Genomic DNA, 27,158 nt, shown 5'->3' with positions numbered 1-27,158 from the left:
TTTCACCAGGCCCCATAGTATGAAAATAGTCCTCTTGGTTCTGTGGTGACCCCCAGGGTCACAATGGTCTCACTGGTTCCATGAGGCCTCACAGTGTCACAATGCTTTGGATCCTTATAGTGTCACAATGATCTCCATGATTCCATGAGTCCCCTCAGTGTAACAATGATCTTCTTGGCTCCATGGTGCCTCACAGTGTCACGATGGCCCCTTGGTTCCATGAGGCTGTGAAGGGTCACAATGGCCTCTCCATGATTACATAAGGACTTGCAATGTCACAATGAACCTTTGGCTCCATGTGGTCTTGCTGTATCACAACAATCCCTACATTCCATGGAGCCACACAGAGTCAGCACGATCCCCTTGGTTCCATGAAGCCCAGCAATGTCACAGTGCTCTCCATGATTCCATGAGGCCCCACAGTGTCACAATGGTCCCTTGGTGTCACAGGGCTCCACAGTGTCAAGGTAGTCCCATGGTCTCACAGGGCCCCACAGTATAACAATGGTCCCTTGGTGTCACAGGGCCCCACAGTGTCACAATGGTCCCTTGGTTCCATGGGCCCTGTGCTGCTGCATTCCCCCCTCCCCTTCTCAGGCTGCCCTGCCAGATGAGAAATGCTCCTTGGGCCTCGGCCTTGGCCAACAGCCCCTGGGCTCAGCTCCTCTGCAGCTCATCACAAACACTGTCTGCTCCAGGCACTGCTGCTGCGCACCCAGCTCCTGGTTTCTGTAGGAGCAGCCCTGGGAACTGTTTGTGTTCCCTCAGTGGCACAACATCCCTGTTCTCACAGTGCCAAAGAAAGCTGTTGATGCCAAGTGTGGCCAGGATGAGCCATTGCTGGGACTGAAGCCCCTCTCTTGGGGCCCTGCAAACAGCACTCCAAAAGGAGCCCTTGGAGCTCTCCTGGGCCAGCGACTCCCTCTGAGTGGGGCCTCTCCCAGCCGGGCACTCTCCCGTTTGCTGCACTTGGGGATCCCAAACAATGATGGAGCCTGCGCTGATCCCCCCATTCCTCCAGGCTCCTCCAGGTTCAACCCTTTGGCCTTTGCTGGGGAGATGCCAAAGGATCCACAGTGAGCATTGCCTGCCCTCAGGAGGATTTCTTACAGGTGTCTAGCACTGATTTTTGTGTCTGTGTGTACATGGGAGTGCCTGTACTAGGGAAATGTGGCAGAAATGCTGCTCTCTGAGGGCTTGTAGTGCCTTGGATAGCTGAGTCAGTCAGGCCTGTAAGTAAGGTTACATCATGACAAATAAGTTATGAGTTTTTTTTTTTTTGCAAAGTTTACTATGTTGTAAGCTAAGTTGAATATTGTTTAATGTTATTCCACTAATAAATCTCTAAGTCATTGGTTGTAAGTGAGGTTAAATTCTGTTAAGTGCTGTTCTTTTCCTAAATTGTGAAGTTGAAGATATCAGTTAAGGTTAAGGTATCAGTGAAGTCCTGTTAAGTTTGACCTTTGTCAAGCTTTTATTTCTTTATTCATTTTAACCTTGCCCTCACTGTCCTTGTGTCTCACACACACTGGTACAGTTCTCAGCTCATTTCTGGTTTGATTGCCTGGATTCTGTTTGGTTTTGTTGTTGCTTTGTTTCCTTGTTGTGCCTGAAGTGTCCAGTCAGGAGAAGAGTGACTCTTGCCAAGGAACTCTGTGCTGCTGTCCCTTAATATTCAGTCTGGTTTTTGCTGCTCCCTTGCTGGGGATTTCTTCAGCGCTCTCAAGGCCACATTCATAACAGGGTGAAGGAGCCCTGGCCCAAGCTCTGGCCCTGGCGGACATGGGGACGCTGCCGGAGGGTCCCTGTCCCCCTGTGCCACCCCCAGGGCCCCGTCCCCCCGTCCCCGTGTCAGGCTCTGGGGTCGATCTCGTGGAACATCCTCTGGGGGAGGCTGCGGGGCCGGGGGAGGGGGGACCTGGGATGACAGGGGACCCCGCTGTGCACGAGCAGGGTTGGACTGCTCTGGGGGAACTGTGAGGGGACCGGGGCAGAGTGACCTCCCCAGTGACCTCACACAGCCCCTGTGATGTCACACTGCCCCTGTGATGTCACAGCCCCTATGATGCCACACAGCTCTTTTGCAATGTCACACAGCCACCAGTGATGTCACAGCCCACTCTGGGTTGTCACACAGCCCCTGTGATCTCACACAGCTAACTATGAGATGCCACCCTATGATGTGCTACATCTGCTTTGTGATGTCACAGAAGTCTCTGTGATGTCACAACCTGCTCTATGATGTTACACAGCCACCCAGTGATGTCACAACCCACTCTCTGATGTCACAGAGCCACCCTCGATGATGGCAGAGACTGCTCTATTGCCTCACACTATGATGTCACAGACAGCTTTGTGATGTCACAAACCCCTCAGTGATGCCACGAGACCTTTTCTGTGCTGTCATACTGGCACTCTTTAATGTCACAGCACATACTTTGAACCTCACAGCCAGCTCTATGATGTCATCCAGCCATGCCATGGTGCCACAGCCTGCTCTGTGATGTCACAAAATCTCCTCTATGATGCTGTAGCTGCTCAGTGACTTCTACAACAAACTCTCAGATGTCATAGACCAATCTGTTGACTTCAAAATTGCTTCCTAGAGCACTATATTCTAATACTTGATAAAGATCCTGAACTGTGGAGTAAATAGCTCAGGTTAAAATCTTTCTGTCCGATCATGATCAGAATCAATCAGAGCTGTATTTATACAAATATATCTGGTATTCCATCATTAATCCTGTGGGACAAATTGGGGTAAAGTTCAATTCCACCCCTCCAATCCTTTACACATTAACCTTTGACAAATTCTTGGGCTGGGATTGGATCCAGCTGTTCCCAGTCTCCTCTCTTAGAAGGAATTTTAGTAGTCTAGGAGCCCTGCAAGGGTTTGAGGATCCATGGTGGCTGTTGGGTGTACTTTCTGCACCTCATGTATCAGGAGGAGTTTCTCCAATAAAGAAACAAAGCTTTTGCCTGAAGCTCCCACTGTGCCCATGACAGGAACCCCTGTGAGTGTCTGGAACATCCCGGCTCTTTGGCAGCCTGGGGACTCCTGGGATGTCACCGTGGACCCCCGTGAGTGCCTGTGACAGATCGGTGCCTTTGCAGCCCAAGGTGACCTGGGATGTCACCATGGAATGGCTGAGAGTGCCTCTGACCACAGGGCTCTTTACCATCCTCAGAAGGCCCTGGAAGGTGTCCATGGAGCCCCTGTCTGTGCCTGTGACATTCCAGCTCTGGAACAGCCTGGAGACTCTTGGAATGTCCCCACGGAACGCCTCTGAGGGCCTGTGAAAAATCTGATCCTTAGCAGGTAACCATCACCAGGCCCCTGTTGCTATGGTCAGTTTCCATGGCAACCATCACAAACCCCCTGTTGCTATGCTCAGTCCCTCGGCAGCTCCATGGAGACCCCATGCCAGGGGTGGTTGCCATGGACACCAGCTCAGGCCTGCAGCCACAGCCTGTTGCCATGGCAACCATTGGCAGCCCCATCCCCAGGCTCATGGGATCCCAGAACCACAGAATTGGCTGAGCTGGGAGGGACCCATCAGGATCCTCCAGTCCAACTGCTGGCCCTGCACAGAACACCCCAAAAATGCCAGCCTGGGCCTGGCAGTGCTGTCCAAACGCTGCTGCAGCTCTGAGAGCCCTGGAGCTGGGACCCTTCCCTGGGGAGCCTGGGCAGGGCCCCAGCAGCCTCTGGGCAAAAACATTTTCCTGACATCCAACCTGAGCCTGCCCCAACTCAGCTGCAGCCGTTCCCTCCACTCCTGTCCCTGGGCACCAGAGGGAAGAGGTTCCCACAGCCCCAGCCAGGGACCTGCTCCCAAGGCTGTTGCCATGGCCACCAGGGCTGGGACCAGCTGGGATTCTCAGTTTCCATGGGCGGGGGTTCAGGAATGGGATTCCTCAATTTCCTGCCCCTGCTAAAACCGTGTTGCCTTCGCTGCCCTCCCGCCTCCCATGGAAAGGACAAAAGGCAAAGATCCTGGGCTGGGATAAGAACAATTTATTGGGAACAACAATGAGATAAGGAACAAAGAGAAAAAGAAATTATATTGATAACAGAAGGGATAAATGAAACAGTTTACTGGGAAAACTAATACATCAACAACAGGCTCTTCCTGGCCACAATTTCCCCTGTCTGGAAAGGACACCCTTCTCCTCAGGGAGAGAGAGGGAGTCCCTTTCCTGCCCCTGCCAATGTTCTGAGGTGCGAGTGAATGTAATGACACGGCCATGGCCAGACCCTCATGTTCTTCCGTCCCACATCATGTCTTTGGCAAGGGCAGGAAAAGGGACAGGTGTTTTTCCAGCATAGACCACAGGGAAACTGGATCACCAGGGTTCTTCCCAATGTGGGCCCTCTAATGGGGGATGAAGCTGGAGTGGTGCATGAAGCTGTTCCTGCATTTTTGGCATTTGCAGGGCTTCCCTTACTGGTGGGTCCGTTGGTGTCTGGTCAAGTGAGAGCTACTGGTGAAGCTTTTCTCACACTGGGGACACTTGTAGGGCCTCTCCCCTGTGTGGATGCGTCGGTGGGTAATGAGGGTGGAGTTGTGCTTGAAACCCTTCCCACAGTCGGGGCAGTGGAAGGGCCTCTCATCCGTGTGAATCCGCTCATGCAGGAGGAGATGGGAGCTTGTCTGAAACCTCTTCCCACATGTGGCACACTGGTAGGGTCTCTCCCCAGTGTGGATGCGCCAGTGCTTGATGAGGTTGCAGTTGCGCTTGAAGCCCTTCCCGCACTCAGGGCAGAGGAAGGGCCTCTCCTCAGTGTGAATCCGCTGGTGCTGGAGGAGATTGGAGCTGCTCGGAAACCTCTTCTGACACTGGGGACACTCGTAGGGCCTCTCTCCAGTGTGGAGACGTTGGTGGGTCACAAGGTTGGATCTGTAGCTGAAGCCCTTCCCACACTCCCCACACTTGTAGGGCCATTCCCTGGTGTGGATCATCTGGTGGCTGATCAGGTTGGAGCTCCACCTAAAGTTCTTCCCACACTGCAAGCACTTGTGGGGCTTCTCCCCATCATGAAGCTTTTTATGGACCACCAGCTCTGAACTCTGGCTGAAGCTCTGTCCACCTTCCTGGCTCAGGGTGGCTCTTTCTTCTTCAGAGCACCCTGGGCTGGGTTTGGAGCCCCTCCTCATGGGGGATTCCTGAGGTTTTTCTTCCCTGTTGGATTCCTGTGTGCTAGAATCACTCAAAACGGTCTCTTTCACGAGGTTCTGCCTTGCAGATTTTTCTTCCCTGGTCTCCATCCTCAGTTTCTTCCCTGGGGAAGGAAGGACAAGGAGAGGATGGGATTTGCCTCCATGCCAGAGGGAAGGGGAAGGAGATCCCTCCAGTACATCCCTGGCAGGACAGGGCTGACAGCAGATTTGTCCTGCAGCCGGGGCCTGTGCTGGGCTGGGAGATGGAGCAGGAGAGAGGGGGAAATAGAAACTGACTTCCTCCTCACCTATCTGGGTGTCCCGGGGCTCCTTCGTCTTCCTCACAGCCTCCTTCTCCATCCAATCAAGGTTTGGGAATGGGAAATCCTGGTTTGGGAAGAAAACAAAGGGTGCGCCCATTTTCTTTTGTACTGGTTTGAAGGCAAACCTTTGGAGCATCTTAAGGAGAATTACAATTTAAAAGAAAACTAAGATCAAGGCAATGATACAGAAACACTGCCTTAAACTGACAGAGTCAGGATATAACCTGACACCCTGTTGGTCAGGGTGGTGGCAGCTGTCCCAGTAAATGGTGACTGCAGTCCTGTTGGAGAGATGAAGGTGATTCTGTTGAAGCAGTGATCATGCAGAAGGGTCTGGTCTTCCTTTGGAGGTCCAGTGGTGGTTATGGAGCTCTTGTCCTCTGGCAATCCAGTAGGCAAGCTGCTCCTGGTGTGGCAAGTCTCAGCTTATATCCAGGTAGGAATGCTTGGATCCTCCCCCTGGGCGGAGCATCCCACAATGGGAGGATAGAATTTTATCAGTCCTGCAGTGACAATCAATGACCCATTCACAGAAGATATCTCCCCTGGAGGGCGTTATCAGTGCTGAGTCCTGGAAGAGATAAAGAACACTGCCCCACCTGTTTATAGCAGTTGATGAAGATGGGGATTGAAAACATGCATTTGGTTACATCTTGCATGGCAACCTGAAACAGTGGGGTAATCCCTGCTCAGGGGGTGAACACCACCCCCCTTACCCAACCTGGCTCAGGTGTAAAACCCCCACCCTGGGAAGGCCACACACACAGGGGATAATGTCGTACTTGCCCTGCTCCAGGGGAGGTCTCTGTCCCTTGTCATTCCATTGCTCTCTCCTCTTTTCTCTTTCTTTCCAACTCTCTCTCTACCTCACATTTACTGTTCAGTAAAATCCATTTTGGATTTGGTCTTGTTAGCACCTTAATTGGGGCAGAGGCATATCTCTAACAATTTTCTTAACCGTATTGCCATATTATTTTGACACAGTGAGTTCAGGGCACTGTTCTCTGACCCCAAGTGCCTTTGACAACAGCATGGTTCCCTCCATTGAGGAGGTTGTGGTTCTTTCTGGAAGAACTCTTGGAAACTTGGACACAGTGCCTCCTTCATCCTGGGGACCTTATGGAACTTATAAAAGTTTTATTTCTTTATGGGAGAAATGATGAGGGAAATGGCTTTTATGGGTGGCCAGTGTAAAGAAAATAATTTGCTGTCTTTCCTTATAAAGTTATTAAAATCACTGGAGGAAATGGACCATATGTTACCAGCGAGACTGACAAGGTTCATTAACCCCATGGTGAGGAACGCAAGGCAGCTGAAAGTCCCACAAGAAGCCCAGCTCAAGGAGCTAAATTTCCAAATAAGTCCTGAATTCCCAGGCTTGGGGGCTTTACCAAATGTGAAAATTATTTTTCTCTTGATCCCTGTCACCTTTGTGACTGCTACACAGAGCTTTCCATTCCTTTTAATAACCTGTTTTGGGCCAAATTTCCACTTTCCTTTTATCGGAACCTGTCAGCAGCTGAGCTGGAGCTGTGCAGGAAGCAATGAATATTGGAATTGCCACATCACTGCTTGGATTGTCAGTTTATTCATGTTTGGGATTTGTTTGCGCTTTCATCACAAGTTACTTGTGGGAAGAGGATATATTCATCAAAGTGATTTATGCAGAGTCAAGTTTGATTTCTGCCAAGTTTATTTTGTCCAGTGCCCAGGGGATGCTCAAGGGGTCTCTGTGCCTCTCACACTGGGGGATGCTTGGGAGGGGTTTGGGGGTGTTTTTGTCACCCCAGGGCATTCCCCAGGGGGTCTCCATCATTTTCACCCAGGGAATGCTTGGGGGTTCTCCCTCCCTCTCATACCCTGTGCCAGGGGATGTCTGGGGCAGTCTCTGTCCCTCTCAGCCCAGGGGATGCTCGGGGGTCTCTGTCCCCTCACTCTGGGGGATGCTCGGGGGGTCTCCATCCCTCTGGCCTCAGGCAATGCCTGTGCAGGGCTGGGGACCAGGGGCTCTGTGTCCCTCTCACCGCTGAGGGTGCTCGGGGCTGGGGGGGCTCTCCGACCTTCTCACACCTGGGCAGGCCGGGGGGGGTCTCTGTCCCTCTCAGCCCTGCTGTGACCCCACCCAAACATCATCGGGCTCAGAGGGACAGAGACACCCCCAAAGCCCCAGAAGGGCTGAACCCGGGATTTGATTTGGGGCTGAGGATTTAGGAAGGGGCTGGAATTGGGGCTGGGCTTGGAGTTGGGGCTGAGGATTTAGGAAGGGGCTGGAATTGGGGCTGGGCTTGGAGTTGGGGCTGAGATTCGGATTAGAGCTGGGATTGGGGTTAAGGCTGGACATGGGATTGGCTTTAGGGCTGGGGTTGGGATTGGGTCTAGGGCTAGACAAGTCTGGCACTGGGATGAGATTAAATACAGAACTGTGAGTGTGTTTAAACATGGAGTGAGACTGAGACCAGGATCAGGGTCAGGTTTGGGACTGAGCTCACCCAGAGCGGGACAGGGAGAATGTTACGGTGGGAAGGTTTAGGGAAAATCCTGGTTTGGGGAAAAACAAGCTGTGAATGCCTTGCGTTGGGGATTCCTCCCACCCATGTCCTTTTCTAGAAGTCACCTGATGTCCAAAAATCAAGAGTGAATCACAAAACCTACCAGGAGTTTCCCATTTCCAGTCTCATCCCTCTTGGGTTATGGTTGGTCCCCCATCTCAGGGCTGGTGGGGATCCCATGGGTCCTGGGGATCCCCCCTCTCCAGGGTCCTGCTTTTGGATTTTGGGAGGTTCTGGAGTCCCAAGGTCCCCCTCTCCAGCCTCCTCTCAATCCAGCCACTTGGGGTTCCCCTTTCTTTCCACCACCCTGTCCTTGTTTAGGGCAAAATCGGTTGAAACCCTCCAAAAGGAGTTTCCTCTAGAATGCCGATTCAGCAGCCCCACCCTCAGCCAGTCCGGGAAAATATTTCCGGGGAGAAAAGTGGAAAAAAACTTTATTCTACAGGCAAAGCATTCACCAGCACAAAAATTGAACAATATTAAGCAATAAAACCTCCTGCTGCTCCAAAATAGATGACAAACTCCGAAAGTCCCTCCTTGGGTTGTAGCTCCGTGCACTCAGTGTCTTATCAGTCTCTTATCAGTCTCTTTTCAGTCCCTCCAGCACTGGAAATGCTGGCCCAGGCTCAGCCAGGTGGGTCACAGGTGCGAGCTGCCGGTGGTGTTCTGGCTGTTCAGTGCAGAGCAGATTTAAACAGCTCCAAAGAAAAAGAAAAACCACAGTCCAGGGAACTTCTCTGCCTCAGCGAGCTAAAAACTAACTAAAAGCAAAGGAGAGCTCTGTCCTGCTCTCTGTCCATCCAGCAGCTGGAATGTGGAGGAGTGAGTGCAGTGTATGAAAACAAACTGCAGCTTCTTCCTCCTCCCCTTTGCTCTCAGAACCAGCCTTAAAGGTGCAGAACTCATTTCTGGGCTAAACAGACCGATGGGGTACGAGCATCATGAAGTCACCCCAGGACACGCCCCTGTCAGGGTCAGGGGGTCCCGTCCCCGCCTCATCTCTGGGCTGCCGGGGGTCCCCCAGCTCCGGTATCGCCCCTTCCCCTCTCCCCGCCCCGGGGGTCCCCCGTTCCACAGCCCCGGCTCTCACGGGGATCCCCAAAACCAATGTCCCGCCCCGTCGGCACCGGGCCATCCCCACGTGGACCCCCGGGACCCTCCCGAGGGGCGATCGCGGCTCCTCTCCCCCCGAGAAAGCTCCTCTTGGGGAGCCCGGAGATATCCGGGGCTCGACTCCGGGATCTGCCGGCTCCGAACCCTCTCCAAAAAATCCTCCCGGAGACCCCTGGCTGGAGCCGGGGCGAGCTCGGCCTCTGCCCTCACCTGCGGCTCGGGGCTGGGGGCGATGCTCCCGGGGCAGGGGATGCTGCAGGCTCGGCGTGCGGGCGCTGCGAGCGCCGCGATTCTCCCCCTCCTGCTCCTGCTCCTCCTCTCCCTCCTCTTCCTCCCGCATTTCCTCCGCTGCCAGCCCGGAGCCCCCTTTCCCACCGCTCTGCCCCGCGGCCCCGCAGCACCGGCTGCTGGGTGGGGGAGCCCCCGATCGGCCCCAGGGCTGGGCAGGGGCTCGGGGACCCCCCCGGGCGGATCCGTCCCCCGGCCCGAGCCCCAAATTCCGCTCCGGGGCCGCCGGGCTCTGCGGGCCCGCCTGGCAACCGGTGAGTCATCGGCGAGAAAAGCTCTGGTTGGCTGGAAATTGTTTACCGCGTCCTCTGATTGGCTGGAATTGTAAAAGGCGCTACGCCCTGCGGCTGTTGCTGGGAGCTGCGGAGGCCGGGCGGGAGCCTTTTCCTGTTTCTTTCTGTTCTCTGAGACCTCTTTCCTTTTTCTTTCTCTCTTTGAGACCTCTTCCCGGTTTCTTTCTCTCCCTTTCTCCTCCCCATTTCTTGTTCCGTTCAGTCCACGCTCAATAATCGTCGGTTGCTTTCCCACGCTCTCATTCGCTCCTTCCCTGGGGCAGAGGCGTCTCTCCCTCGCGGGGTCGTAATCCATGGACAGGGTCCCTTCCCACCCCTGGAAAATGTCCATCAAAGCCACCTTTGCTATGTGCTCTGGGAGCCCACAGAGCTGCTGGAGCTTCTCCCCTTGGGAGGCACGGCAGGAGCGGCACCCTGGGAGCCTCGGGAATCCACGGCACACACTGCAGGGTCTGGAATTCCAGTTCTCAGCTATGAAAAGATGTTCCTGCCCTTGAGGGCAAAGCTGTCAAGAAGGAGCCAAAAGCCAAGTGGAACAAGATCTTACAGTGGCATTTCACTGCGAGCCTTCATAACTTCCCCCATGGTTGTTGTAGCTCCTGAATTGGGAATTAAATCTGGGCGCGGTCTTTGGTGTGAGCTGCCCTCGGTCAAGGGAGACACTGAGAGAGAAACAGAGCAGGGAAAGAGAGGCAGGAGAGAAAAGAGGGCACAAACACAGTCAGCTGAGAAGGTGGCACTCTGAAAACAGACCAGAACTGACTGAAAAGGAATATAACAGAAAGGAATAATTTTGCACCTTTTTTTTACTATCAAAATACAATTTCAGCCCCTTCTCACAAACCTCTTGCCAGTGTCATTCACCAGGGCTGCCAGAAAGTCCTTCATTCTGGGTGGATGTTCCAGGCTGCAGCCACAAGGAAAGAGGGAATGGGGATTTTCCTGCTCCTGGGGAGTTTGACATCCTCAGCTGAGGAGAGGAGGAGACACCAGAAGAAAAGGGCAGCTGGACTTCACCTTTCCACAGGATAAACGGGGCGGGGGAATCTCTCATCCTGTCTGCTGCTGCTCCACAGAGATGTGAGGACTGATCCCAGAGCCCCAGTGGTGACAGTCAGGGCTGCCCTCAGGGAATGCTTGCCTGGTATTGAGGGGCAGCATGGGAGGACCTGGATCTTGGGGCACCCAGCTGTCCCCCATGTTTGGAGGTGCCTGAGGAGGGCTGGGATGATGCCAGGGACATCCTGCAGTGACATCCCCCCGTCCTGCCCTGGGTGAGCTCAGTCCCAAACCTGACCCTGATCCTGGTCTCAATCTCACTCCATGTTTAGACACACTCACAGTTCTGTATTTAATCTCATCCCAGTGCCAGACTTGTCTAGCCCTAGACCCAATCCCAACCCCAGCCCTAAAGCCAATCCCATGTCCAGCCTTAACCCCAATCCCAGCTCTAATCCGAATCTCAGCCCCAACTCCAAGCCCAGCCCCAATTCCAGCCCCTTCCTAAATCCTCAGCCCCAACTCCAAGCCCAGCCCCAATTCCAGCCCCTTCCTAAATCCTCAGCCCCAAATCAAATCCCGGGTTCAGCCCTTCTGGGGCTTTGGGGGTGTCTCTGTCCCTCTGAGCCCGATGATGTTTGGGTGGGGTCACAGCAGGGCTGAGAGGGACAGAGACCCCCCCCGGCCTGCCCAGGTGTGAGAAGGTCGGAGAGCCCCCCCAGCCCCGAGCACCCTCAGCGGTGAGAGGGACACAGAGCCCCTGGTCCCCAGCCCTGCACAGGCATTGCCTGAGGCCAGAGGGATGGAGACCCCCCGAGCATCCCCCAGAGTGAGGGGACAGAGACCCCCGAGCATCCCCTGGGCTGAGAGGGACAGAGACTGCCCCAGACATCCCCTGGCACAGGGTATGAGAGGGAGGGAGAACCCCCAAGCATTCCCTGGGTGAAAATGATGGAGACCCCCTGGGGAATGCCCTGGGGTGACAGGGACAGGAAAAACACCCCCAAACCCCTCCCAAGCATCCCCCAGTGTGAGAGGCACAGAGACCCCTTGAGCATCCCCTGGGCACTGGACAAAATAAACTTGGCAGAAATCAAACTTGACTCTGCATAAATCACTTTGATGAATATATCCTCTTCCCACAAGTAACTTGTGATGAAAGCGCAAACAAATCCCAAACATGAATAAACTGACAATCCAAGCAGTGATGTGGCAATTCCAATATTCATTGCTTCCTGCACAGCTCCAGCTCAGCTGCTGACAGGTTCCGATAAAAGGAAAGTGGAAATTTGGCCCAAAACAGGTTATTAAAAGGAATGGAAAGCTCTGTGTAGCAGTCACAAAGGTGACAGGGATCAAGAGAAAAATAATTTTCACATTTGGTAAAGCCCCCAAGCCTGGGAATTCAGGACTTATTTGGAAATTTAGCTCCTTGAGCTGGGCTTCTTGTGGGACTTTCAGCTGCCTTGCGTTCCTCACCATGGGGTTAATGAACCTTGTCAGTCTCGCTGGTAACATATGGTCCATTTCCTCCAGTGATTTTAATAACTTTATAAGGAAAGACAGCAAATTATTTTCTTTACACTGGCCACCCATAAAAGCCATTTCCCTCATCATTTCTCCCATAAAGAAATAAAACTTTTATAAGTTCCATAAGGTCCCCAGGATGAAGGAGGCACTGTGTCCAAGTTTCCAAGAGTTCTTCCAGAAAGAACCACAACCTCCTCAATGGAGGGAACCATGCTGTTGTCAAAGGCACTTGGGGTCAGAGAACAGTGCCCTGAACTCACTGTGTCAAAATAATATGGCAATACGGTTAAGAAAATTGTTAGAGATATGCCTCTGCCCCAATTAAGGTGCTAACAAGACCAAATCCAAAATGGATTTTACTGAACAGTAAATGTGAGGTAGAGAGAGAGTTGGAAAGAAAGAGAAAAGAGGAGAGAGCAATGGAATGACAAGGGACAGAGACCTCCCCTGGAGCAGGGCAAGTACGACATTATCCCCTGTGTGTGTGGCCTTCCCAGGGTGGGGGTTTTACACCTGAGCCAGGTTGGGTAAGGGGGGTGGTGTTCACCCCCTGAGCAGGGATTACCCCACTGTTTCAGGTTGCCATGCAAGATGTAACCAAATGCATGTTTTCAATCACCATCTTCATCAACTGCTATAAACAGGCGGTTAGTGTTCTTTATCTCTTCCATGACTCAGCCCTGATAATGCCCTCCAGGGCATTATCATTAGCATCTTCTGCTAATGGGCCATTGAGTGTCACTGCAGGACTGATAAAATTCCATCATCCCATTGTGGGATGTTCCACCTGTTGCCATCTGATGCAAGGCAAGGCGACCTGGTTCTGAGGAAACGGCACTGCTACCCAAACTCTCCAGGGTTGATCAGGCCAAGAACACGCAGACACCAACGTGGTGGACGGTCCAAAGGCCTTTATTGCCCCGTCTCGTGGGATTTTGTAATCTGGGAGGTTTTTCTCTACGTCAGGGGGTCTTACCTTACTGTAATTGGTTAATAAGGAGTGGAAAGTTACTAGTGTTAGGGGGGTCTATATTCTTGGGTGATCCCTTATCACTATGCGTTAGGGGGAGAGGAATCCTGCTGCTTTCCGTGACATCGCAAGATTTTCCGAACGCCTGTCCCTATCTACCACATCTCCCCCCCCCTTTTTCACAAATGAACGAGGTAGTCATATACATAGGTACTGAGATGAGGCATGAGGTTGTTGACAAAGAAAGGGGTTTGGTAAACCTGGGTAAGATTTTTGCCAAGCAAGCTTAGAAAATCTTGTGACTGGCAGTGTTCCCAGGTCGAATTCACAGCAGTTGTTCCCGGCCTATGAACAGGATGTTGGCCCGTTCTAGGCAGGTCTGAATGAATGAGACTAGCTTGTTCAGCAGGCAAGATTCAAAGGTGACAGCTAAAAGTAGCATTGCCAATGGACCTATTAGGGTAGAAATAAGGGTGGTTAGCCATGGTGATCAATTGAACCAGGACTCGAAGCAACCCTGTTGGACATTCCTTTCTTTCTGTCTCTGAGCCAGTCTGTTTCGGAGTTCTGCCATGGAGTCTCTCACGACTCCCATGTGGTCTGCATAGAAGCAGCACTCCTCCTTCAAGGCGGCACACAGGCCCCCTTGCTGCATGAACAGGAGGTCTAGTCCTCGCCTGTTCTGCAAGACTACTTCTGAGAGTGAGGAGACTGACTTCTCTAGAAAGGAGATGGATTTCTCGATCCTCTGCAGGTCCTCGTCAATCGTTGCCTGCAGCTGTGACAGTCCTTGGTGCTGTGTCGCTAAGGCTGAGACTCCTGTGGCCGTTCCGGCTGCTCCTAGGCCCAGCAGCATTGCGATAGTCATACCTGTTACTATTTCTCTTTTGTGGAGCCGGCTGGGTTCCTCAAAAAGGTGATACACTTCTTCATCTCCGTGGTACAGGACCCTAGGAACAATCAGAACTTGGACACAAAAGTCGTTAGAGTCATCGAATTTGGCAAGGAACACACACGGACTCACTCCGGATCGCTGGCAAACCCACATCCCAGATGCCGATGGGACTACCCACTTATTGTTTTTCCTGTTGGGTTTGACCACTTTGGTGCAGACGTTGCCTTTCCACCTAGCTAGGGTTGCATTGCCAAAGCATCTTCCCTGGCCTGTGATTCCTTTGCGGGGGGTGTCCCATCTACATTGGTTGGGTGAATCTGCTGTGGAGTAACTGAAGGGAGTGTTTAAAGCGACTCCTTCGTAAAAGGGAGGTTCGACATCATAACAAAGCCAGCAGGATTCGGTTAGGTTAGGGTTAGATTCGTTCAGGGATTGGAAGGTAGCTTCTAATATACGAAGGATTGGGTCTGAGTCTGACTCGGCTGAGCGGCCTATCTGAAAGGCTTCCGCATGGCCGGTTGGGATATCAGCGACCCTTGCGGGCAAGGCTTTGGGGTGGGTCGCGTTTCTCCCTTTTGGCACGCTTTTAATCACTTTGTTGGGTCCGACCACTCGGGGTGCCGATGGTTGGAGCCTAATAATTTGCACATTCACCCTCTCTTTTGACCCTTGAAGGACTACTGTCCACGTTCTGCCTATTGCCCAACTGGGGTGATGCGGCTGCAAAACTGTCATGTTGTAGTTAGTGCATGTCCGAATTTTTGGGACTTTATGGCAATTTTGATGGAAGGTTCCATGAAAGAAGAGTGGTGTTTTTCAACCGATGGGTGCCCAGTTGAACTGTAAGAATTTGTCAGGCTCTTGTGGCTCCCACCCAGGCCCTGACAGTCTGGCATCTGTGACGATGGTTTCGCAGCCCCAGTGCCCACAATGTCCCCACCTGGGTGACTGCAGTAGCTTTTCTCAGGGTTTGAAGCTGGGCACCAGTAGGATAGGTACATGTGTGTGGCGTGTGGGGAATGGGGGTCTACCTTTGGTTGTCCTGGAAACAGGTCGGTGATGCAGAGCACGAAGGATGGGGCGTTCGGTGTGGTGATTTCTTTGAGCACCTTGTCACTACTAAGGTGTTGCATGACCCACCTGGAGGGCCGATGGGGGTAGTGGTCTGGGCTGGCTTGCCCTCTGGCGACAAGCCCCAACAGCAAAATCACACAGAAACACCGTTGACGCTTGGGTTCCACCCGTGCGGGTCTCTCAGGCGCTGCCTGGCGGCTTGGTGGTCTGTCACTTTCGTCTGGAATGGGGATGTATGCATCACGAGGACGTCCCACGAGCATGTCCTGTAAACAGAAACTCACAACTCTCATCAGTCTCATTCTGCTAGTTGTGAAGGTCGGGCTTGATTGACTTAAGTAGACACGACCTGATTTTGCCGTCCTTTTTGACAGCTGCGTACCCTCGCCCCGTGAGCATCAACCTCCAGCCCCGTTCCCATTCGCCTAGCTCGTTTCTAATTACCACCTGTGGGCCCTCCGCTCCTGTTTCTGCTCCCAGGCCTTCTGATCCTCCCTTTTTCATCTGCTCCAGTCGCTCCAGCTGCCTCTGGCCCTCCTGGTACAGCTCCTCAGCCCTCAATGCCCGCTCCTCTACATTCTGCTCCATCTGTTTCACAATGCCCTGCTGGGCTCTCACCAGCTCCTGCTTCCTCTGGTGCTCCCGCTCCTCCTGGACCTCCATGCCCTTCTCCCGCTCCATTTCCATCATCTTGTTCAGGTGCTTCTCTTCTTCCGCCAGTTCCTCGAGGATCATCTACTTCTCCAGGACTTGCTTGTCCCAGGTCATGTTGCACTTGGCACTGAGGAACAGCGTGTTCAGTTCCCGCACATCTTCCTCCTCCTTCAGCTTCATCCTTGTCGCTCGCTGCGGCAGCTTCTGCTTCCCCTGCTGCAGCTCCTCATCCACGTCTCTCCTGTGGTCCCTCTCGTCCTCCAGCTCTGCCTTTCTCTGCTCCTCGATCTGTGCCTTTTTCAGGCCTTCTGCAACGTCCAGATGCCTTTCGCTGCGACGTCCGCTTTGTTGTTGCCGATCTGGAAGTGGCCTTTGACTGGGTCGTGGCTGTTGATGTGAATGACTGACACAGTGCCCTGTCGCGAGGAGAGTGCTTCTTCCAGCATTAGGGCCGCTGCTGATGTTGGCACTCCTGGTCCCTTTTTTGTGTGAAGTGTTAAAGCCACCAGCTGGGTGCTTTTCCACGCCCAGGACTGCCCTCCCACTCCGTTCACTGGAGGGACTTCTTTAAATTGCCAGTGTCCGGGCCAATGTGCTTGGGGAAAAATCGTGCAGTCTGATCCCGTGTCCACCCAAAACTGGAGCCCTATGACGTGGGGATCCTGACTGCCGTAAAGGCGGCATGTCCCCCACACCATCAGGGGCTCCTTCCCTATTCTCATGGCCAAGGCCACCCAGGGATCCCGCTTTGGGGCACCTCCTGCTGGCTCTGTGACACTGGCACGGCTTGTGGCGGTGGGGAGTGCGAGGGTGCTGAGGGTGCTGCATAACTCTGCCATTGTGTTGCTGGCGGGGATGTGAAATTGACTGCTCCCTGTGGGGGCATGGGGTATGAGGGTCCCCTGCCCCACTGGGGGTTGGCATAGATGGGCCGTCTCGCATTTGCAGTGGGAGGAGGCTGAGCATGGCCCGCGTGCCCCCTCCCTCTCCCGTTTCCCCGGGGCCGGGATCTACAGTCCCTAGCGAGGTGTCTTCCCGCAGCTCCTACAGGTCCCTCTCGGGCGTGCTTGGAGTGAGGGTGCTGCCAGGGAAAGCTGTGCCGGCTGGGGACAGCTCGCTGAGTTGCTGCCCTTCCCCGGAAGCCTGGGCTAATGCGGTCGTCCTGCCACTCCTGCTTAATTACAATCCGCCCCGCCCCATCAAAAAGCATGTGGCTTATTTGCGTAATATCAAAAGTGAGCAGATCGTTATTGCTAGAAAGGTCATCCTCAAGAGTGGGTACTACAGCAGAGTTGATCCCTATTTCTGAAATCGCTTTGGCTTCTTTTGGGTTAACTGGGGTATATGCCCTTTGTTGGTTCCCCCGCGCTCCGGCAACCCCCACTGGGAAAGCGTGCATGGAGGCTGCCGGTGCCCAGTCCCCACAGGCTGCTTTTATTTTTCCCCAATCGGCGAGTTTGCGTTGCGATTGTTTCCCGATATTGTTTAAAGCTTTATTCGGTTTCGCTCGAAACCGCATTAATTCTGCTCTCTCAGTTTCCGAGTCCCAGCCGGACTCGGTTGGCTCTTCCGAGCTGTCTGAGCAGCTGTAACTTGACTCTGAGGTGGAAGCTGACTGCCAGTACACTTCCAGCGCTCCGTGCCGATTTGTTCGGCTTCGACCCTGCTCCTCCCTTCGGGGGTGGTGCCGCTCCCTCTCCCTGGGGTCTCCCCGCCTCCTGCCGGGGGAGGTCCTTACCCTATAAGGACCTAATTTGAATAGAGCGCTCTGGTTGGTTTTGCACTCTACTGCGGGGACTGCCCCCCTTCCCCGCTCGCGCGCGCATGCGATGTTAAGCAGGCTGGCTGCATTTCTGCCCCCCGCCTCCTCCCTTCCGCCCTCGCCATGTGGTTCGGCGCCATTTTTGAACGCACATGGCGGGGGTGAGTTTTTACTGATCCCGGCGGGGTCCGACAATCCGGCCTCGTTCCGCGCCTCCTCTGCGAGTCCCTGCCAGAAGCATCGCGCGCGCTGCTCTGCTTCTTGCGCCGGACTGGCGGCCGGCGGGGAAGAGACGGATAGAGAAACCGCGGCTTTTTCGGACGGTTCCGCGGGCGGGCTAGGACCTGGCGGGCTCCGTGGGAAGGTCGGGGGGTCCTCTGGGGGCTCCGGGGGGTCTCCTGGGGGCTCCGGGGGGTCCGGGCTCGGGAAGGGGTAGAACGCGCCCGGCCCCTGCATATTCCCGCCGTCAATCTGATCGCTCTCAGAGGCGGTCTGTGTCATGGCCCCCACCCCCCGCTTTGGTGTAGCTAATAAACGTATACGCGTGGCTTCCCGCGTCTCCTGTTCTTCTAACGTCTTGCGTAGGGCCTCTTCTACTTTCCCCCACGCTTTGAGGTTTTTACCACTGCCTGTGGACTTAGAGTCCTCTGCTGAGGCGGCAGTGCACTTCTCCCACGCTTCCGAATATAATATATTTACCAGACGTTCGATCGTCCCCAGCTCTAGGAGCCTTGCAATAGCAAGATTAGAGTTCCTGAGCTCACCTTTAGTTCCCCATTGCTCATGAGCCTGACTTACGACCTTCGCTGTGGATTCCATGGTCCACGCTGGTCCGGAGGCGTCCCTCCCGCTGTGGTCAGGCCTGCTGCCACAGCCGCTGTCCTCTGTCCAGGAGAATCCCCGTTCCCCGGGCACAGATCGGCTCCCGGGTGTCGGCACCAGATGTTGCCTTCTGGATCAAGGCAGGCGACCTGGTTCTGAGGATCAGCATGGCGACCCAAACTCTCCAGGGTCGCTTGGGCCAATGACACACGCAGACACCAATGTGGTGGACGGTCAAAAGGCGTTTATTACTTCTTCTCGTGGGGTTTTATAGTCTAAGGGGTCTCTACATCAAAAGGGGGTTTGTTCTTCTTATCTATGGTTAGTAGGGAATGGAAAAGTACTGGGTAAGGAATGGAAAGTTACTGGCACTACTGTTAGTGGGGCCGCACCCCTAGGGTGATCTCTTATCTTAGAGGAACAGGGGGTCCTGCCTTTCCATGACATCGCGAGATCTTCTGGAGCGCCTGTCCCTATCTACCACAGTGCCTTGGGGTGGTCTGATCCCAAATTTGGGGATTTGGGGGTTGTTTGACAACAAAATTTGGAGGTTTTGGGGTGGTTTAATCCCAAATTTGGGGATTTTGGGGTGGTTTGACCCCAAATTTTGGGGGTTTTGGGGTGGTTTGACCCCAAATTTGGGGCTTATGGGGTGATTTGGCAACAAATTTTTGGGATTTGGGGGTTTTGGGGTGGTTTAATCCCAAATCTGGGGGGTTTAGGGTGGTGTGACCCCAAATTTGGGGCTTTTAGGGTGGTTTGAGATGCTTTAATCCCAAATTTGGGGCTTTGGGGGTAATTTAGGACAGGATTTCAGCCAAAATTTGGGGCTCTTGAGGTGGTCTGACCCCAAATTTGGGGATTTTGGGGTGGTTTGACCCCAAATTTGGGGGTTCTGGAGTGGTATGGGGGTGATTTGACAACAAAATCTGGGGATTTGGGGTGGTTTGGGGTGGTTTGATCCTAAATTTGTGGATTTGTGGTGGCTTGACCCAAAATTTGGGCATTTTCGGCTGGTTTGGGGTAAGAATTCTGTGTGTCTCGGGCTCTTGCACGAATCCAACCCGGCCGGCTCTGGACCCTGGCCCACGCAGTCTCACATGGACAAAGTTTATTTTCTACTCCAACATTTATAGTTTATAATTTTCCAAAAGTGAAAAAACGTGAAGTTTATTTTCTGACTCCAACATTTATAATTTTGCAAAAGTGACAAAATGTGAAGTTTATTTTCTGACTCCAACATTTATAATTTATAATTTTTCAAAAGTGAAAAGATGTGAAGTTTATTTTCTGACTCCAACATTTATAGTTTATAGATTTCCAAAAGTGTAAAAATGTGAAGTTTATTTTCTACTCCAACATTTATAGTTTATAATTTTCCAAAAGTGACAAAGTGTGAAGTTTATTTTCTGACTCCAACATTTATAATTTTGCAAAAGTGTAAAAATGTGAAGTTTATTTTCTACTCCAACATTTATAGTTTATAGATTTCCAAAAGTGAAAAAATGTGAAGTTTATTTTCTGACTCCAACATTTATAATTTTCCAAAAGTGTAAAAATGTGAAGTTTATTTTCTGACTCCAACATTTATAATTTATAATTTTGCAAAAGTGAAAAAATGTGAAGTTTATTTTCTGACTCCAACATTTATAATTTATAGATTTCCAAAGTGACAAAATGTGAAGTTTATTTTCTACTCCAACATTTATAGTTTATAGATTTCCAAAAGTGACAAAGTGTGAAGTTTATTTTCTGACTCCAACATTTATAATTTATAGATTTCCAAAAGTGACAGTGGACTGGAAGGTGACAGTGCCACCTCTCCAATGACCCTGCTCAAACCAACAGTCCATCAATTTCTCCTCCTCCATAAAGGAATGGAAAACAATGAGTTATTTACAGAAATTGTGTGAGAAAGTTCACTACAAGAATGTCAACATCAGAAGGCTTAGAAAATCTTAAAAAACCAGGGCGACATCTCACCCTTTTCCGTTTAAAAAAGAAAAAAAAGAGAAAATTAACAATATGGAAAAGAAACCTTGTGCCTCGTCTGCAGCCTGCAATGAGAGATGGTGGTTCAGAATCACAGGATGATTTGAGGATTATCATTATGAAAAAATAATACAAAAATTTCAAAACGTAATAATACAAATAAATATTCAAAAAATAATAATTATAATTCTAATTATAATAACAATATAATTAATACAAATACAAGTATATAAATATAAATACAAATATAAATATAAATATAAATATAAATACAAATACAAATACAAATATAAATAAATACTAATTCAAAAACTAAAAAACATTTGATTTTTTGATGATTTTTATCAAAAAGAATATATTATGATTTTTATTTTATTATTCTGCACACAGTGAGATGGCTGACTGTGCACAAAGCCTTTGCCCACAGGCCGTGCGGGGTTTCACCCTGCATTCCCCGTTTTGGTTTTTGAAGAAGCCGCTCCCAAGCACCACGAGCGCGTTCTACAAGAGCTCAACCAGTTGTGACAGTGGAGCCCTGGAAAAAATTAGAGATGGAATCTAAAATGTTGGGCTTTGTGCTTTCCCAGATCAACTGCACCTGCGTAAGCAGAATGATAAATTATATAATTGTTAGATGTGATGATTGTTCAGTCATTAAATGTAATTATTATATAACCATAAGAAGAATAGTGAGAAACTATGTTGGAAATTCAGAGAGGGGCTAAATTTATGTATACAATAGAACAATATAAGTTTAATAATTAACATGAAAGTTATGTAACGATAGAGTATAAACCATGATCATTTCGGATGTATGGTCGGAGTCAGATTTGGGTTGAATACACCCCGATTCCCAGAGCTCTTAATAAAAAGCACCGCATATAATCCCCCGTGATTCTGTGTTTCTGAACGCTAACAGTCGGAGGACGAGGGACACCAAACTTGTGCGAGACACCCCACAGGTGCAGCAACTGCCGCACCTTCTGCGATGCGCAGGCAGGACCATTGTCGGTTTTAACAGCAGAAGGTGTTGTTATCACATTTCTAGAGTGGCTTGGGGGTGATTTGACAACAAAATTTGGGGATTTTGGGGTGGTTTGGGGTGGTTTGCTAGCAAATCCCTGAGAATCCCAGCTCTCAGGCTGCCACAGCTCTCGGCTATCCCATCTTACATCGTGTCAGGGTCACCACTTGTCATTCTCACATTTCTAGAGTCCCAGCTCTCAGGCTGCCACACCCCTCGGCTGTCATATCTTCAATCATGTCGGGGTCACCAATTCTTGTATTCATATGGTTATTATCTTATTTCTGGAGTCCCAGCTCTCAGGCTGCCACAGCTCTCAGCTGTCCTATCTTCTATCACGTCAGGGTCACCAATCGTTGTATTCGTATTGTTGTTTTCATATTTCTAGAGTCCCATACCTTCTCAGTGGTTTTCTCACAAGCAGCTCTTCACAGCAGTGTTGTTCCTGCTTCTTCTTCAGGGCTCCTCCAAGGCTCTCCCTGACGGGCCGACCCACTCCCTTTTATCCCAGTTATCTTCATTGGCCACAGCTGCCGCCCAATTAAGGACATCACAGCTGCAGCCCATTTAGAACAACCAGGATCAGGGCAAGGCCACTTGTACAATACATAGATTTTACTACTACTCCTACTGTAGAAGGTATGCCCAGAACGGCAAAAGCCTGCCTCCAGTGGGCGAGGACATCACGGGCCTTCTCCCCAGTGTGAGCAGAAGCCCACGCAGCAGAGGAGAACGTGTCCACAGTGACATGCACATACTCGAGCCAGCCAAACTCGGCAACCTGGGTGACATCGGTCTGCCAAAGCTCCAAGGCCCTAAGGCCTCTGGGATTTACCCCTGCTGGTAGAGGCGGAGCAAGTGCGTGGCAGTCATCACACGACTCAACAATGTCACGAGCCTCAGCTGGCGTCAGCTGAAACTGCTTCTGCCGGGTATGTGTGTTCTGGTGGAAAAACCCACGCGATGCCTCAGCCTGCGCGAGTGTATCAGGCTGAGGCGCTGCCCACGCTGGGTTAGCCAACTTGTCAGCCCTTGCGTTACCTTCCACTATAAAACCTGGCAAATCGGTGTGACTCCTCACATGCAGAACATAGAATGGATGAACCCGGGCCTGAATGGCACACCACAAGGTCTTCAGTAAATGAAACAAGGCAGGATCTTCAACTTCCTGAAGGGCGGCTGTGGTGAGCTGGGGGTCGGTCTCTTTCTCCAGGCAACAACAAGAGGACACAGTCTCAAGTTGCGCCAAGGGAGATACAGGCTAGAATTAAGGAGGAAGTTTTTCACAGAAAGAGTGGTCAAATACTGGAATCATCCACCCAGGGAGGTGGTGGAGTCACCATCCCTCAATGTGTTTAAGGGAAGACTGGATGTGGCACCTGGTGCCATGATCTATTTGAGGTATTAGAACATGGGTTGGACTTGATGACCTTAAAGGTCTCTTCCAACCTAGAAATTCTGTGATTCTGTGTGTGATTCTGTGATTGCTGACCTCCTTCAAAACCGGATGACCCAACCTCTGTGCGGTATCAGCCACACAGGCGGAATCCGTGACCAAGTTGAAAGGTTCCTGGGGAAATTTCTCAAGTGCCATGACAGCAGCGTTCAGTTCAACCAATTGGGCTGACCCATCCCCATGGCCTTCCAGAACCTGCCACTCAGATCCATCCCTCCAGGTAACAATGGCCTTTCCTATTCTCCCTGAACCGTCGGTGAAGACGGTGGGTCCTTGCACAGGTTCCTGGCTACTTTTGGGCCGCAAAGATATTTGTGTGAATTTTGCCATTGCAGTAGCCTATGGCTGGGCAGATGATAAATGATCTGCCCTGAAAGGTTTTCCAGAACACTCTGCAGGGACACACTGTTTGCAAAGCTCCAGTCAAAATCCTCCCGTTTCACTGGGAGTGTGATCTTTGCGGGATCCACACCCATCAATTGCAAACACCGTTTCTGGCATTTGATTATCAAGCGAGCGATCAGCTCAAACAATGGGGTTGCCGTCTTCTGCGGCTGATGGGGCAGAAAAACCCATTCCAGAACGTGCAAGGAATCAACCATTTCTCACTCCTTTGGCCAATGATGGAGTGGGATGCGAATCTGGAGTGGTGATGAACACAGTGACATCAACGGAGGGATCAATGCGTTAAACCTGACAAGCCGAAACAGCTCGCTGAGCCACCTCCAATGCCTTACGCGCCTCAGGGGTCAGCGTGCGAGGCGACTTTAGATTGTTAGCGTTCAGAAACACATAATCACAGAGCGATTATATGCAGTGCTTTTTATTTAAGAGCTCTGGGAATCGGGGTATTACCCAAATCTGATCCCAACCATACATCCAAGATGATCATGTTTTTATACTCTAGCGTTATATAACTTTCATGTTAATAATTAAACTTATATTGTTCTATTGTATACATAGATTTCAGTAAGCTTGGCCCCCCTCTGAATTTCCAACATAGTTTCTCATTATTCTTCTTATGGTTATATAATAATTATATTTAATTACTAAACAATCATCACATCTAACAATTATATAATTTATCATTCTGCTTACGCAAGTGCAGTTGATCTGGGAAAAGTCAAAGCCCAACATTTTAGATTCTATCTTTAACTTTTCCCAGGGCTCCATTATCAAGATCAGAGTCTCCTTTCAACAAATCATACAGAGGAGACAGCTGTGTGTCGCTTAGTCCCAAGAACGGATGTAACCAAGTGATGACACCCACCAATTTCTGAGCATCATTCAGTGTCTTCACAGAATGCACAAATTGCACCTCCTGGTGACGGATCGTCCGTTCCAGAGTTTTGACCCCCAAGTTCTTCCAAGGCGGTTGTTGTTGAACCTTTTCTGGAGCCACCTGCAGTCCATGAGCATGCAAAGCATTGAGCAACCGAGGCTGAATCCTCAGCAGCTCATCCTCAGAGGATACAGCCACCTAAATTTCAACCATATAATGATACAGACGCTCATCAGGAAACTGCTTGTGAACTCCAGACAAGACAGGAGAATTCTGCATGCCCTGGGGCAACGTCCTCCATTGGTATCTCTGTGCAGGCTCAGCCTCGTTAATCGCTGGCACCGAGAAGGCAAACTTCAGTCTGTTATCGGGATGCAAAGGAATCATAAAGAAACAATCCTTCAGATCCACAATGAGGACCGGCCAGTCTGCGGGAAGCATGGTAGGCGATGGCATGCCCGCCTGCAATGTTCCCGTGCTTTCCATCACAGCATTGACCTTCTGGAGGTCTCGCAACAACCTCCATTTCCCAGATTTCTTTTTGATGCAGAAGACAGGAGTGTTCCAGAGACTGGTAGAAGGCTCCAGATGACCTTGTGTGGGAATCCACAAAATTAAAGGATTTTGGGAAAGCTGCAAGATGCAGGCCTCAGAGAGAGCAGAACTGTGAGCAGAGCTATGCAGCAGCCATGAGATAGGTCAGCAAAAGAATTATTTAAACTGTAGAAAAGCAAGGGCAAATAGAACAATGGTCTGTGCATTAACACTTGTCTGAATAGCTCTCTAAGCTACAGAAAGTTTATCTAGCAAGATATTGGGAAGGTTAAAGCTTAATAATGGAGCTCGGTGCATTGTGTTTTAAGGCTTACAAGCAGGTATTGTATTCAAAATAAGAAAGTGTTGTTTTAACCAAAGGTACGTGTGCTTATGGGGATTGGATAGAACTACTGTCAATGTGCTTTTGCTTTGTGTGATTGGTCAAGAAATTTATAAAGTAAGTTGTAACATTAAGTTCCTGGTCTGCTGCCTGGAATGTGAGCTGCTGGCATCTTCCCATTGTCATAACCATGTTATGAGACTGATGCTGAAAAATAAAGCAGCTCGGGGCACGTTCTACAGCAGCCCTGTCTGGTTCATGGTTTGTACAAAGCCGCCCTGCCGGCTCCACCCTGGTCCAACTGCTCCTGCACCAGGTTCCGTAGGGCGTCCAGTTTATCTTGAGGGAGGGGCCACTGCTTCTCCCAGACAGGTTTGTCCACCAGCCACCGAATAGGAGGCGTAGGACACTCTGCACCCTTCATCGCAGTGACCCCCATCAAAAATCCGTCCCGATGCGCTCCCCCCAGACAGACAGAACATCCCTCCCCCAGAGGTTGGCAGGAGTAGAAATGACATCAGGCCTGACCCAGGCTGTCTGTCCCTCCGGGTTCGTGACCAGCACGGGCCGCTGGCTCACGTAGCATTGCGCCGTCCCTCCCAGGCCCGCAACAGACGTCCCCACCGGATCCAGGGGCCACTCCGAGGGCCAGGCGGTGAGGGAGAGAACCATGACATCAGCACCGCTGTCGAGAAGCCTGTGGGGGTGAATTTCCGACAGTGTCACACCAGGAACGGACAGGGTACACAGCATCTCGGGACGGTCCTTGGTCAGGACAGCAGTCCAGCAAACTTGAGGCGAGCCGGTGGATCCAAAGCCACCAGCTCCACGTGACCGGTCAACTGTCCTGCGAACAGAAGACTTAAAAGGCACAAGTTGAGCAAGCCGTGTCCCTTTTGGGATTGTGACGGGAGGGGGTGGGTGTGGAGACCATGGCACAAATCTGCCCTGTGAAATCTGCATCAATGAGCCCCAGGTGCACAATGATGCCCTGAAGGGTGGCACTGGACCTCCCCACAAGGACAGCACTCATGCCCCCACTCAAGGGATCAAAGGCATCCAGGGGAACCTTGCGTATCTCAGATGAGTCTAAGACAACTTTTGCTGCGGTGCAGACGTCCATGCCTGCTGATCCGCGGGTGCTGGCTGCAAGCCGGCAAAGGAGACCTCCATCGGCTCCGGGATCTGGAGAGAACCTTGTGTCTGAGCGCGCCCCTCCTGCTGCGCGCTCCGCCTCACGTTTCCCGAACCTGGCAACGCCTGGCCATTAGCATGAACAGTCGCCTTACAAATATTGGACATGTGATTCGGCCTACCACACCGACCGCACAAGAACATGGGGAATCTGAACTTCTGTGCCTTCTTCCCCTGCTTCTTGCCAGCCGGCGCAGTCCCCTGCTGTGGCCACCTTCCCTGCAGTGCCACCCAGACCGGCTGCACAGCGGCAGCCACGGCAGCCAACTCCTGACCCGGGGGGTGATGTCCGCAGAGGCCTCCGCCATCTGGGAGACAGTAGGAACACCAGGCAGAGCCACTATGAGCCTCCTGCAAGCATCATTGTAATTACACCTCGCAAGGTTTGCAATCACAACCCTCCTTGCCACAGGATCAGGCACCTGCCTCTCCACAGACGCAGTCAGCCTTGCCGCAAATGCCATGAAAGGCTCTGTCGAGAGAAGGGGACCAGGACACCAGCTGATTCATCACAGGTCCCGTTTATTGAAGAAAGCATCAAACACTTATACAGCAAATAATAAGCTCATGAATATTCTGTAATTTGCACCGTCCATTGGCCACACCACAACATCAGCTCTTCCCCATTCCTTAGGGGTTACATCTCTCTTTTCTCATGTCTCTTTCACTATTTGTTATCCTACTACAGCTAGGCCCAGGGACGTGCTATCTTACAGGTGCAGAACTTGGAATTAGACACGGCTTTGTACTTTTCCTGTCTCTAGTCAGCTAAATTCCCAACAGGCTCAACATCCCCCTGGACGATGGCTGCAAACGGCTGCCTTGGAGCAGCCATTTCCAGGGTCTGAACAATCGCTGCCATGCCCAGCGGGTGGCACGGGTCAAGCACAAGAGGATCG

The 27,158-nt window shown here is 51.5% G+C and overlaps 1 protein-coding gene across 1 annotated transcript in view; it reads right to left on the bottom strand.

The window, feature by feature from the left end:
• Positions 1-4,221: 4,221 nt before the first annotated feature.
• The window catches only part of LOC134414029 (zinc finger protein OZF-like), a 32,840-nt gene continuing 9,903 nt past the window's right edge, over positions 4,222-27,158 (bottom strand). Inside the window, exon 4 of the mRNA XM_063148025.1 lies at positions 4,222-4,950. Coding sequence (XP_063004095.1) covers positions 4,446-4,950 — 505 coding nt within the window. The 3' untranslated portion in view covers positions 4,222-4,445. The remainder of the gene's footprint in view (positions 4,951-27,158) is intronic.

This window comes from Melospiza melodia, unplaced genomic scaffold (genome assembly GCF_035770615.1).
Source record: "Melospiza melodia melodia isolate bMelMel2 unplaced genomic scaffold, bMelMel2.pri scaffold_91, whole genome shotgun sequence".
Taxonomy (NCBI): Eukaryota; Metazoa; Chordata; class Aves; order Passeriformes; family Passerellidae; genus Melospiza; species Melospiza melodia.
This window is presented reverse-complemented; position numbering and strand designations above follow the sequence as displayed.